At 49.3% G+C, this 13457-nt stretch overlaps 2 protein-coding genes across 2 annotated transcripts; one reads left to right on the top strand and one right to left on the bottom strand.

Annotated features, from left to right (window-relative positions):
* Positions 1–87: 87 nt before the first annotated feature.
* Positions 88–1289, bottom strand: FOBCDRAFT_275445 (uncharacterized protein; the record flags this gene model as incomplete). The annotated part of the gene is made up of 2 exons (XM_059611502.1): positions 88–754; positions 1177–1289. The coding sequence occupies 2 exons, from the start codon at positions 1287–1289 to the stop codon at positions 88–90; spliced, it is 780 nt and encodes a 259-aa protein (XP_059465127.1).
* A 1261-nt stretch (positions 1290–2550) lies between these two features.
* On the top strand, positions 2551–6861 carry FOBCDRAFT_240966 (integral peroxisomal membrane peroxin-domain-containing protein; the record flags this gene model as incomplete). The annotated part of the gene is made up of 6 exons (XM_059610336.1): positions 2551–2607; positions 2880–2927; positions 3260–4678; positions 4731–5199; positions 5836–6435; positions 6494–6861. 6 exons carry the CDS (start codon positions 2551–2553, stop codon positions 6859–6861), a joined length of 2961 nt encoding a protein of 986 aa, XP_059465128.1.
* Between the last annotated feature and the right edge of the window lie 6596 nt (positions 6862–13457).

The following is a 13457-nucleotide window of genomic DNA, read 5'->3' on the forward strand; positions in this document are numbered from 1 at the left end:
GTGTTGTAATGTCACGAGCAAATCAGAAGCACTTCGTGAACTTGACCTATACGCTCCCTTGACGCACGCGATCTAAAAGTCCCCCACCTACCTAAGTATCATAAACATGTGTTCGCAATCCGCAATGCTTGCGTTTCCTGATCTCCTCTGGTCTCTGATCTCTAGTACTTGTGTACATTCAAGGCTAGATAGGCCATTCTTCACCTTCCCATTGTAGATGGCTTGCCATCCTGCTCTCCGGATTTGCTGCTGTGATCTCCCACTGAAGTTTAGCCGCTCATGAGCTGGCTCAAACTCATCTAGCTCAGTTATATCGGTAATGTCCACAAGGTCGTAAGAAACATGCTTGACGATCTGGCCCTCTAGCCTCGTTGGGCCAGCCCAGACAAATGTGACCTTTGGTCTCATCGCCACGGGTCGCTTACCCCAACCAAGCCTCTGTCGCATGTCGAGAAGTAATGGGGGGAGGGAGTAGGGAGATGAGAACGTAGAGAACCGCAGCTCAAGAGAGCGAAGACTGGGTAGTGAAGCTAGGAGAGTCAATAAGTCATTCTTATCTATCTTAAAGCCACGGAGTGTGAGGTGTTGCAGTTGTTCTAATGGGCTCTTGATAAGCAGGGAGAAGCGTGTATCAGCATAGTTTCCCCAGGAATCATTAAAGCCATCGTTGAATATGTTCAAGCTCTTGAGATTCTCCGCCTGCTTGAGAGTCTCATGAAGATAACCAAGAGGCTTGTCAAGGAGACCAGGACTCCTTAAGAACCTTGTAGTGCGAATAGGGAGTTACAGCCTGGAAAAGCCGGGCCTCTGGATAAGAGAGATGACGTCTGCGTAAGTATAACCCGTGCTGTCGAAAAGATCGATGTTCACCCCGTCAGTATAAGCCTGATCCTCGACAACGAACTCGACGACTTTGTGCCTTTCGCGCTTGGCAAGCATGCGCAGGGCGGAACAGAAACCATGTCTAGTGATGAGTTTGGGTGTTACCGAAAACTCCTTGGGGTCTCACAAGAAATCGGTATCTGTATCGAAAACCCTGTGCGCCAGTAGAGGATACACGAAGCTGTAGGGAAAGGCTCGAATCATGGGGTCTCGATCCTAGGCATAAATAGGCGCCCATGTGCTCTTGAGGTAGTGGTTACGCGAGAGAGCGAAGGAAATCGTTCCAGGGCATACAAAAATGCATCGATATCTGCTCTGGATACGTGTACCTGATACTGTTGGTCTGCAAGGCTGTAGTAGTAAGCGTAGGAATCTTCTGAGGTCATGGCTGCTGCCAGCTGGCGCATTGGGACATCATGATCCCGACAGTTCGGTCGTCTGCTGTATAAAAACCGACCAATACTATCCATAGAATTGTAATAATACTATGCCGGGCATCGCTTGGCTAAGTTCACACCGCGATCCTGAACTCCTGGACGGGACATACTCTCTACACTGCCGAAACAGGTGTCGTCCCATAGTAGCTCGGCCACACCCTTGCGATACTTATTGCTATTCGCAATCTCTTGAAGGACTTTGATGTTGAGAATATTTGCCGAGGAAAAGACTCGTTTTAGATGCAAGAGAACGGTGCTCCTAAAGCCGGCAGATGTGAGACGTAAGTTCTTGACATCGCTATTCGGTAGGAAGGATGTAATTGGTTGAGCACTTCAACCGGTATGGCTGCGAGATTACTCTGCCTCTGATCAGACATTTTGAATGAGCGGTTTGGGCATACGGAGTTGAATGGGTACTGGGAAGACAGATTGATGAATGATGATCAAGCTCCTCTGTCAATGGCTTGGAAATCATCCCACGAAGACTAACACTGGGTCACATAGAACAAGGACATTCAAGCTCCTGCGAGGCGAAACAGGCGTGCACGTCGAATTTATAGCCATGATCGAGTTTGAAGCTCTTGTAGCATTAAGAGTCATGAAACACCTGTTCATAGGCCGTTCATTGTACGCGTGAACTATAAGGATTTTCGCGGATCTGACAGATCTGAGAATATGAACATCAGAACATCAGAACCGAAACACATCTTTGGCAGCTAGGGAGTGCTGTACGGCACGGAAGTGACTCTTGGGCCAGTTGCCTTCTTAATGGGTATGTATATTTGATAAGGACTTTCTGTAGGGGACATCAGAGTAGTTGCAGAATATTTTAGCATCTTGTCAAATTAAATCAAGAACAGTCTTGGAAATGGTCCATGTTAGTTTAGAGATAATGGAGCTGACAACGTGGGAAACCTCGCTTCATAGCCTTGGCATGCAAGTGACATGGCAGGTGACTTGCTATGATGCGCATGTTGTGGTACAATTCTTATATGGAAGCCTCAGAAATTCTTTAAATTATCATTAATGTGATGTCGTCTTGTAGTACCGAGTTAACAGCAGTAACACGTCCCAGTAAGCAATGTGAGCCAAAATCGAATTCATACTAGCTTCCGAAGCTGCCATATTCCAGCACAACAGCCCGTGACCTCTGATCGAAAACGGACAGACCCTGGAGACTCCACTGCTGATCATTAGAAGCAAGGCCTTTGTCCATTCCGGCAACTGATTCATGTGCTTGGTGGCCGAGAAAGCATGTGATAAGCTAGAACCCAAGCCGAGAGAGAAAGTAAGAAAAGGGCATGGATGGATGACTGCGCCTACCAAGGAGACTCACGTGGACCTTTTCATATCCCTTTGTCTCTTACATATTTCTGTCTTTTTATATCATTTTTTATTGATTTGACTTGATTTGGTTGAGACGAATTTACATCGAGATCCAATCCAATCGTGACATGCCGCTGCACTGCACAGCTGACGTCGCGGGGCAAGCAAGGTCAATCTGGGGTAATGTCAATGCTGAATGACGCCTGTATTGAGAGGTGGCTTATAACGATACAGAACAAGCAAAACTTGGAAGACTACCTAGAATTGTCAATGGCAGCATTTGTAAGTCCTCATTTCATTATCACTTCCCTTTTCATCTTGATACCTCTTTCGTCCCATTTCAGTTGCTGTGTTCCCCTCTATATCTCTTAGGCAGCACTAGGAGCTTTGTCGCTAAAGTGGCGCCCCATGACATAACCGTCAGTGTCCTCTCAGCCCAGATCCAGGGCTTCACTTTAGTGACTTGACACTCTGACGTCGCGTCGCGGCCGGCCACGCGGGCAAGTCACCACGATCAAGATTCTATCACAACTCTCGTTTACACTGTTCATCGACTTTGCCGGAAATATCCATTAAATCGACTGGCCTGCTTATTAACGACACAACTTCATTAGGACACGCCGTGGCTGTCGCATCTTGCACCGGCGCCCATGTCTTCCCGCGATGATGCGTCTCACGGCGCATCACCTCCCTCGTACGAACCTCAGCCTTCGAGTACTGGTGCTCCTCCGACATTTGCATCTTTCTCTCCAGTAACGCTCTCCGCGAATACGCCATCCCGATCATCCCGAAGGTCGACTATCCTCGTCCACCAAAAGAGCCCCCTGCTCCTCGCTACTCCTCCACAGATCACCCGCGCTCTCGCCTACAGTCATCCCTTTCTCCTCCCGTTAAATACATTCGCAGGCCTCCTCACCTGGAGCACCGGAGATCCTTGGCAGAGCTTCTTACTATTGTGCTTCTTCTGGGCGGTTGTTCTGTATGGCGATGTAGTAATAACGTGGGCCGGCCCCGTCTTGGTCGGAGTGGCACTCATTGTTGGCATGTACGGCCGGAGATACAGTCCCCTCAGTAGCAGTGGGTGGACTGATATTCGAGGTCAGAACGCTGGCACCAAGGGAACAAATCAGAACGCCGGCGAGAGCAGCCAGCAGAATGGAAAGGCAAACGCCGGCGAGAAACAGTCGAAACATGTTAGGGGAAATTCCGAAGTTACCAACACCAAACATCAGAAGACACTAGACGAGATCGTCGAGACTCTTAAACAACTTACTGGGAGATGTAATGTTCTGATGGAACCTCTGCTCGACATGACGGATTTCCTAAGCACTCAGACGACCCCAACTAGTGCGACCACGCGCCCGGCGCTGACTGTCATCTTCATGCGACTGCTTATCATCACGCCTATTTGGATTGCGCTTACTGTTCCTCCCTGGCGAGTTGTCACGACAAGACGTGTAATACTAGTGGCTGGAACCATCATCTTGACTTGGCATGCAAGGGTTCTGCGAGTATCGCGGGCCATTCTCTGGAGAAGCTCCACAGTTAGACGACTTGCAGCCGCCATCACCGGGTTGCAGTTTGATACACCCGAACAACCGTTCAAAAAGGACTTGGCCAAGGCTGCTAAGAAAGGCCCTGACCGTGTTGCTCAACAGCAGGAATCCGAACTTACAAAAGCCCTTGGCAAGTCGTCGAGCTTCCAAACTAATCATGGAAGAAGGAATGGCAATGCAAAGACTGCGGGTGTCAAGTTCACGTTTATTATATACGAGAACCAAAGACGATGGATTGGTTTGGGATGGACGAATAATCTCTTTGCGTATGAACGGGCGGCCTGGACAGATGACCATAACAACTCCGTTCCCGCTAAAGACGATTTCGAACTACCCGAGGTAGAAGACGGAAGTCGTATGCAATGGCGATGGGTTCCTGGAACCCGTTGGCGTGTTGACGGTGTGTCTGATGAGCATGGCCCTGTGGACTATGACGGGAATGAGGGGAAGAATGGTTGGATCTTCTACGACAACAAGGTGAGAAACCATCATATATGGCAACGCATTGTCTCCTCTAACAGACTTTCAGTGGCAAAATGGCCAGCGGGGTCAAGATGGATGGGGTCGCTGGACCCGACGAAGAAAGTGGTATCGCGATGCCGAGTTGGTCGAGGTGGATCAACCGGAAGATGGCCAGGAGACTGAGAAGGAGCTTAAAGAATCCCCTTCAGTAACGAAGCTCAGGTCTCAGCCATACAACTCCAGCAACGAAACCATGGTTCCTACACGAGCTGTGCCCGACCAGAGTCATGGTGAAGACATCAGTAACGATGACGCGAGCTCCAAAGCAGCAGACGATTCCTTGTCAGTACACTCGACATCTTCCAGATCTTTCTTCAAGTCGCCCTTGATGCGGAAACGAATCGCTGACCGATCCGGAGCGGATAACAAAGAGCGCACCAGAAGAGACAGTAGGACTAGTAGGACGAGTAGTTTGTACAACGATGATGACGCCGATGCTCTAAGTGCTGAGTTGGCCCTTGAAATCCAGAAACAGGGTAGGCCCGGTGGACAATGGGGGATAGGCGACGAGGCACGAATGAGTCTTGAGTAACGGTGCACTTTGACGGCGATACTGCATTGAGGTTATCGGCGTTTGATGGATTGGGACATATAGGTCAACGACTCGAATCATGACTGACTGGTAACCGGATAGTAGGTTTTGAGAGGGATGGCGTACGGTTGATTGATCATTATGTACAAGAGTAAGGAAGCGAGAACTCTTGGTGAATACCAATAACGTTACTCGGTTGATTATGAACAAAGAAATTGATCCGTTTACTAGTCTACAGGCAGTGACGGTTCTCGACAGTTCGATCTGATGACGATACTCGAATGAGAACAAAGAAGGGCTCGTGACACTTGGCCGTGCTGAAGGGATACACGGGAAAAAAGGTTGTCATACTGAGGATATAGTCCATCGGTAGGCCTTAATAAGGTAGCTTAGGTAGGATGGCTCTTTCGTGGTAGTGCTGGTGTCGCTCCTTGCCAGGTGCCCGTCGCTGCCAACTTCATAAAACATTATATCGTCGACTTCCAACCTCTCTTCAACAACTTTCTCCCTTTCCAAAATACCCGATTCTTTTCGCATTCCTTTCCTCTATCCACAAGAGTATCTGCTATGGAACTTTCAGCCCCTCCTCGAGATGCGAATCGCACTCTTCGCAAAAAGAGAAGCAACCGCTCCAGCGCCCTGACCCTCTCCCTCTCCCCCGAACGCGCTCAACAACCTCAACAACGGAATCTTACCTCTCCCGCAAAAGCATCACCATCAATGCGATCATCTTTCGTTTCCCCGGACCTTCTTTCTAGAAGCGCCTCATCAGCAACACACCACCGCGACATTTCCGGCTCGGGTCCATCACCAGGAACATCACTCGCTAGTATCGACTACCCTTCCCGCGCTGAATCAGCACTTACCATTCGAGCACCTAATACCCATGAAAGAGGTGGTTCGCCGCCACTTACGCCGTTTCCTCCGTGGGTTAGCGAGCAGGAAGATGAAGGTGATGGAGATTGCGAGAACAGAAATTGGGAGGGATCTACAACCAGGACGGATGGCAAGAGGCATAGCTATGACGGAGGGCATGTCCCTGTGACGATTATGAGGGTTGAGGGGAGATGGGTTGTTATTTCTGTGGTACATGGACTCGTGCTCGTGTTGCAGTTTGCGGTGACACTGGGTGTTTTCAGTGCTTTGATGTGGGTTACCGTCTGGAAGGAGAATGAACCTGGTAACGACTTTGACAACTGGTAAGTCAGCCTTACTGACCCTTAGAACACATCTAATAGGTCTTAGGCTCTGGAAATTCGCGGACCCTACCCTCGTCGTCGTCCTTCTCCTCTGCTCAGCAAGTCTTTTGATCCACGAAGCCAAACTTCTTTCGTCAGTCGCACTACTCTATCTCGAGTCTCTCATCCTTGCTGCCACTACACTAACGAGTCTCGTGCTTTGGGCCCGGTGCTTCCAGGAGGAGAGCCGCAGCGTCAAAGGTGTGTTGATGGGGTGCAATGTCATGATGTGGGGACTTGCTCTCTTTGGATTCATCCGAGCTGTTGTTATATGGAAAGTAGACTCTCAGGATGATGAAGCTGATCAGGAGAGGGCGGTCATGTACGGAACCTTCGTTCCTTGGGATGGGAGGAGGGAGTCTGTATGAGGAGGTGTAAGGAATGAGAAGTCTCTGATGATTGTGTTCTGGATGCTGGGGAAAGATCATAGCCCAGTAGAAACTAGGCAAAAAGACTTCTTGGTCTTCTCCTAGGTAGTCAGTTCCTCAAGCTGGAGATCTAACTAGACTAGTGGTCAGATAGTGCAACATGGACACACCATGGCAGATAGTAATGTTGAAGTCGAGTAGCGCCTCCAAGAACAAGTCTATCTTCAGAACTTTGGACTCTTGGCACCTTTTGGCCTCAAAATCTGAAGATCATAGCCTCATCTAGTATGTTTTTCGTCCACCTAAAGCAAGCAACCACCACGACTCAAGTACCGTCTGGACCAGGCCGATGGTTACGCGAAGGGTCGCCCGTTTCATATGATCTCCTACCTATTCGGGCAACCGCACTGCAAGCCATTTTGAGAAAGCGGATATAAAGCGCCACTACGGCTATTTGAAATTGACCCAAGCCTTTCAGTGCTTACTCTTGCAGATTCCGTCTCGGCCTAGTACCTCAATTGGAGCGGAAATTCCACAAGGCTGAAGAGAAACGACCCAAAAAGTGGGCGTAGGATCACGCTTCTGCAATTGAGGCCGCATTGACACATGGGCAGGAATCTTGGCGAGCTTTGTCTGGAAAAGAACCTCCAGGATGGCTCAGTGAGGTTGACAATGGCCCCCAATTGCCCTGGCGTGCGCTCGGGGTGTTGTAAGAGTTGAGACTGGAATCAGAGGGAGAAGATGAACGGGTCAAAGAACTTGCCAAGTTTATACCAAGACTTGTAAAATATTATAAAAAACTATGAAATATTTCAAGTTTTTTAAGTAGACTTATATTTATTTGTTAGACTTCGGGGTCTGAGCCTTCTGCTATTCCCTGGTCTGCTTAATTCCGCGTGGTGTTGATACAATACTGGGCTTTCAGGGATTTCCTGAAACAATACTCTGAGAAAGTAAGCATAACCGGAAACTCATGCTGATTTTTGGCAGGGTCTGAAAATTCATTGGAGTCTTTGAGCGAGCTAGCGAATAAGAGAATGCGTTGGAAGATAACCCTTGTAGTACGGAGTATGGATATCTAACATAAGACTCCCATGCAACCTGGAGCCTTGACAAGACGACACTTGGCCGAGAGGAACATTGTGAATGTTTGTAATATTGACGGGTAATTATACTCCTTGTATTCAAATTTAATAAATACCTTAGTCAGTCAAAATGTGTGTACCAACACGATAAGCGAGCCGGGGCTTTATAAGAGAGAGTAGAGAAGGGCCAAAGCACGTTGCAGAAGTAAACCGACGCTGGAAGATGTAGTTCCAAACGCTCGAGTATAGACAAGGTTGAGCTAGCTCAACATGCTTAACCTATCTATCCTTACCTGTTTGGTTCGCATACAGGGTTTATAAGGCTGCTGCATAGGGAGTGACACTTGGCCCCCAACTTTGAATAGGAAGGACGACGGAGTAGGTAGTTGTGAGAGCATTGGATGATACTGCTACATTTCAGATATTGAAACTTCTTTACTTCATATTGGTGCACGTTATGGAGTGGCTCTATGGTGCCGCGCATGCGTGGCGCTTAAGCCTCTCCCATAGGAGGGAGAACTGGTAGGCACTGCATACACATATATAGCGGACCCCTTCTTACTGCCAAGGCTTGCTCCATCGGCTCTCTTGATATTCATTCTATCTTTGGTCCATTCTTCAGCCCCTCACAATGAGCTTCACATCTCCCACCGGACAGTTCAAGCCCTACCAGGCCTTCGGCTCTGGGTCTTCATCGACAAAACCACCAGCTCAGTCTTTCTCATCAAGAGTTGACTTTAGCGACCAATCATACGATATGCCTTACTTTGCAGGTTCTGGTGTTTCTGTATCCAATCCTCAGACAAACTATGCGAGCACTGCGCCGAAACAGCCTGTCGCCGACGCACCGCGAGGCTTTACACTGAAGCAGTTATCAGACGCCCCAAAGACAAAGAGCTTTGACAAGAAGGGACTCTCCAGCATTCCAAGTACTTCTCAGCAAGGTACTTGTGCTATACGTATGATCTGTGCACACTTTGCTAACTTCATATTTTAAAGCTCAGCCTTCGCAACCTCTCAAGGCCAAGATAGATTACACAGAATTCCTTAAGAGCCTTGAGTTTCCCTCGATCGCCGACAGCAAGATTGGCCACGGCTCTGGAGATCTTAGTAAAAGTCAATGGTTGGTTCAAGAAGCTCTCTTCACCAAATGGAGGACTTCCAACGGGCTGCTTTGGCTGAGAGGTTCAGAAGGGAGTGGAAAGTCAACTTTGATGAAACAGGCTCTTGAGTCCTGCCAGGGGCCAAGTTCAATTCACTTGACCTACTCTTTCTTTCCTTCAGGAGACGAGACCAGAACACGTCTAGGACTATTCAAGTCCCTCCTACGCCAACTAGTCCCTCAGGCACCAGAGGCCTTCAAAGGCATCAAGGACAGGTTTGAGAAGATCCAGTCTTGCTTACCTCCCAAACAACAAGTAGCCTGGAACGCGCAAGAACTCTTCGATGAACTAATCAAAGTTCTTCCAAAGATCCTCAGAACCCAGTCGGTCTCCATCTATGCCGATGGTCTCAATTACTCGGAAGGCGAAACGGCTCCCAAGCTTGTGCAAGACTTTTCCAAGTTGGTCGAAAAGTCTCAGATTCCCACCAAGGATCCCGCGACAACTCATGGACTAAGAATCATCTTTTCCAGCACACCTTATCCTATGAAAGATCCTTTTCCTAGATTGTGTATTCAAGTTGACGAAAAGAATGGACCAAGTTTGAGAAGGTATTTGGAAGCACAGCTCTCCAATATTGACCTCAATACACAACGGTTGGTCTCAACTAAGGCCGACTCTTCTTTCATCTCGGCTCGTTTGATCGTCAATCACATCAAGCTCTGCGGACCTGGGCAGTCATCTCTTGTTCAACAGCCATCGCCTACACCCGCGCCAATCTCTTTCTTGCTCGGCGCTTACTTCCAGGACATAGCACACCAGGGGAGCAATGGTCTCCTTTCACTCTTTAAATGGTGTTGCTTGTCATCGGGGCCACTTAGTCTGCCTGATCTTCGGGTCGCTTTGGCTCTCGATGCCCTCCCTAAATTTGGTTCCATCAAGGAATTGTCACAGATGGAGTACTTTACTCGATTTGGTTCTGATGAGAGTTTTCAATCCTGGATCAAGACTACTTCTTGGGGTCTTCTTGAAGCTGTGACTGTGGGTGGTCAGAAAGTTGTGAAGCCTATGCATGACAGCATGTCGGATTTCTTTACCTCAAAGGGGTTGGACATCCTTTCTTACAAAGCTCAGACTGCAGGCACCACAACCTCTCCTCTTCAGCAGGCTCATCATTCCATCGCCACTTGCCTCCTGCGATACCTCGCAATCCTGTCCAAGGAACCAAGATGGGAGTCGATGACTCGCACGGACCCAACGCTCCGACTCGCCGGATATGCAGGGGCTAGCTGGTCTTATCACATCGCTTCTGCAGGCTTGGGAAAACCAGAAGCCTCGAAGATCCTGAATATTTTGGGTTGGCCATCGGATCAAATACTCAATGTCTTGGTCAAGCTTGGCCTTGGCGGTCTCCAGGGGACACTCTGGACTCACCTATTTGCCATTTATGGCCATGCTCACTTACTTTCAGTCGCTATTAGAAAAGCTGGAAATGATGTCCTTGATGTCCAGGATCGCCAAAAGAGGACGCCTTTACACCTGGCTGCTCTTCATGGCCACTCAACTGTATCAAAGCAACTTCTCAAGTCGGGAGCAAAGACAAATGGCCAAGCAGTTAGCGGGGATACAGCTCTTCACTTTGCGGTCCTTCAAGGTCACCAAAGTATCATGAAGTACCTGCTTGAGCGTGACCCGAATTTGATCACTGTAGCGGATGGTCAATCGCACACGCCACTGTTTTCAGCCGTCTTTCGTGGAAGCTCGTCTGCAGTGAGGCTTTTGCTTGATAGAAGAGCTGACCTCAGGGCTCTTGACACATATGGCAACTCTGTCCTACATCATGCTGTGAATACAGAAAAGTCCAGTGTCATAAAGTTGCTTCTGGATAGTGGCTCAGACGTCAATCGACAGAATGCACAGGGTCGTACCCCTCTACATCTTGCCATTGTTGGAGATCATTCTTCTGCTGTCAAGGCATTGCTTGAGAGATGTTCTCGAACAGATATTGCAGATAATCTCGGCAGAAGAGCTCTCCACGAGGCAGTTTTGTCAGGGAACAAGACTTGTACACAACTTCTCTTGAAGCACAGAGTGGCTGTTGATGCAAGGGATAACGACGGTCAGACGGCGTTAGTATATGCTATTCAAGGCCGCCACGGGAGCCTCTTGAAGCTTTTGCTCGAAGGAGGTACTGATATCAATGCCAGGGACAAGTATGGTTTCACCATGATCATGGTTGCTGTTCAAGCGTCTGACGAGAAACTCACCCGAATCCTATTGGAAAAGAACCCGGATCTTGATCGACTAAGTCGTGAAGGACACACCGTCGCTTTCTATGCCATTTTCAGAGGGAAAGCAGTATCTTTTCTGTCCGAAGAAGAACAATCGATCGCTTCGTTGCTCTTCAGACGCTATCAGAAAAGGTATCAGGTTTGGCACCCTGAGTGGAAGGAGTGTCAACAAGAGTTCATGGCCAAACATGGGAAGAAGAAAGACGCAAGCAGTAAGATGAAGAATAAAGCCAAACCTTCCAAGGTTAAGAATGCCCCTCTGACATCAAACACCGATGCTGCTTCAAAGCCTCCAAAGTCTCGAAGATCCTCCAAGGTTCCGGCCAATATCGTCTCAAAGACACCCAGTAGTGTCCCTAAAGCCCGAGCTGATGAACTTAAGAGACCTCAAGAGGCTCAAGGACCTCCTAAGCCTGCACCGCAGAATGAAGTGTCAGGAAAGCCTCAGAGCCAGAGTCAGAGCCAAAGTCGGCCTCAGGCGACGGCAAACACATCCGCTCCTTTAGCCCCTAGCAACTCAGTGCCGAAGGTCTCTACGGGAGTGCAAGGAAACCAGATGACTACCCTCAGTAGCTCTATGGTAGCATCAGTAAAGCCAGGGACGCAGCAATCTAGACCACTTTCCTCCTTCGCGAGTTACCAACCTCCTCGGATCCCCAGCGGGAGTGGAAGTGGAAGTGTTTCAGATTCCAAAGCAAGGAACAGTCTTCAAAGCTTCCCCAAGCTCCTTATCATGGTGGCCCCTCTTCTACTTCTGTTCCGGCGAAAGCGCCCAGGGTACAGAGAGGAAGTTGGGATATTTACAGTTCCCTAGCATCAGGCTCTCCAGCACCTGCTCAGACCGTACAGTCTCAGAAGGCGTATGTTCCATATCCTGGTACGCTCCAAACAAGCCCGGGAGCAAGTCCGGCTTCAGCCCAGTCCTTCCAAACGTTCCAACCATTTTCATCCGTCCAAGCCCAAAAGGCTTCTTCACCCACAGCCCCAGTGCCTTCGAGCCAGTTTGAGAAGAGGTATTCGGTACCCTCACTTAACTCTTGGGGGCAGCTTGGAATCAGCGGTTCTGCCTCTGCCTCTCCAGCTAGCCAGAACACACCAGCACAAGCATATCAAGCATTTGGAGCCACGTCCCAAAAGCCGAATATGTCACAGCAACAGATTAATGCACCTTATCAGAAGCCTGCAAATCCAGTACCTGCAGCCAAACCTCCTATGCCTCGGGTAATACGCAAACCTGTTGGAGGAAAACCTGCTATGCAAGTAGCGGCTGAGAAGCCCACTCAACAATCTTCGTTTCTTCCGTGGCAACAACCGCAAGCTCCAGCAGGAGCAAAGTGTCCTCCGGTACCAATCCAGGCACAAGTTGGTACGACACAGTCCTGGCCGAGCAAGCCGCATATCCCTGCCGGCCCAGCACAGACTCCCACGAGCAAGTCACAAGCTCTACCAGGAAAGCCTCCAGCTCAAGGTGGTATGCCTCCAAGAAAACCTCAAGCGGCTCCTGGGGTAGTACAGCCCCAGATGTCCAAGCCCCAAGGACAGGCTCAGGCTCATCCGCCGAGTGGAAACACAGCCCCTGTACCACCCAAGGCTCAAGCTCCTCCCGGAACAACACAACCTCAAGTTGCCAAACCTCATGTGCAGCCTCAGGCTCAAATTGCCAAACCAGCAGCAGTACCACCCAAGTCTCAAACACCGACTGAAGCAGTACAACCCCAAACAGCCAAGCCTCAGGCACAAAATGTTAAAGCAGAGCCCCAAGCACAAAAGGTGCAGGGTCCCTCAGGAACTTCGCAGACTCCATCAGGAAAGTCTCAGGGTCAGGGAGGTTTACCTTCACAGAAACCTCAAGTACCTACTTCAAAAGTTCAGAGTCAACCAACAAAGCCTTCAGTCCAAGGCGGTACATCTGCACAGAAGCAGCCTGCAGTCCCGAAGACTTCTGTCGCAGCCCCTGCAAAGCCTTCTGCTACCTCTACTCGGCCTCAAAAGGCAACGCCCGATCAGAGAAAGCCCATCCCATCACATACTGGATCAACCCCCGGAGGTGTCAAGTCTCCTACAAGCATCCCAGTACAGGGGAGTTCTGGCCAGAAACCCCCTCAGTACATCGACAA

Source organism: Fusarium oxysporum, chromosome VI (genome assembly GCF_013085055.1).
Source record: "Fusarium oxysporum Fo47 chromosome VI, complete sequence".
NCBI classification, from domain to species: Eukaryota; Fungi; Ascomycota; class Sordariomycetes; order Hypocreales; family Nectriaceae; genus Fusarium; species Fusarium oxysporum.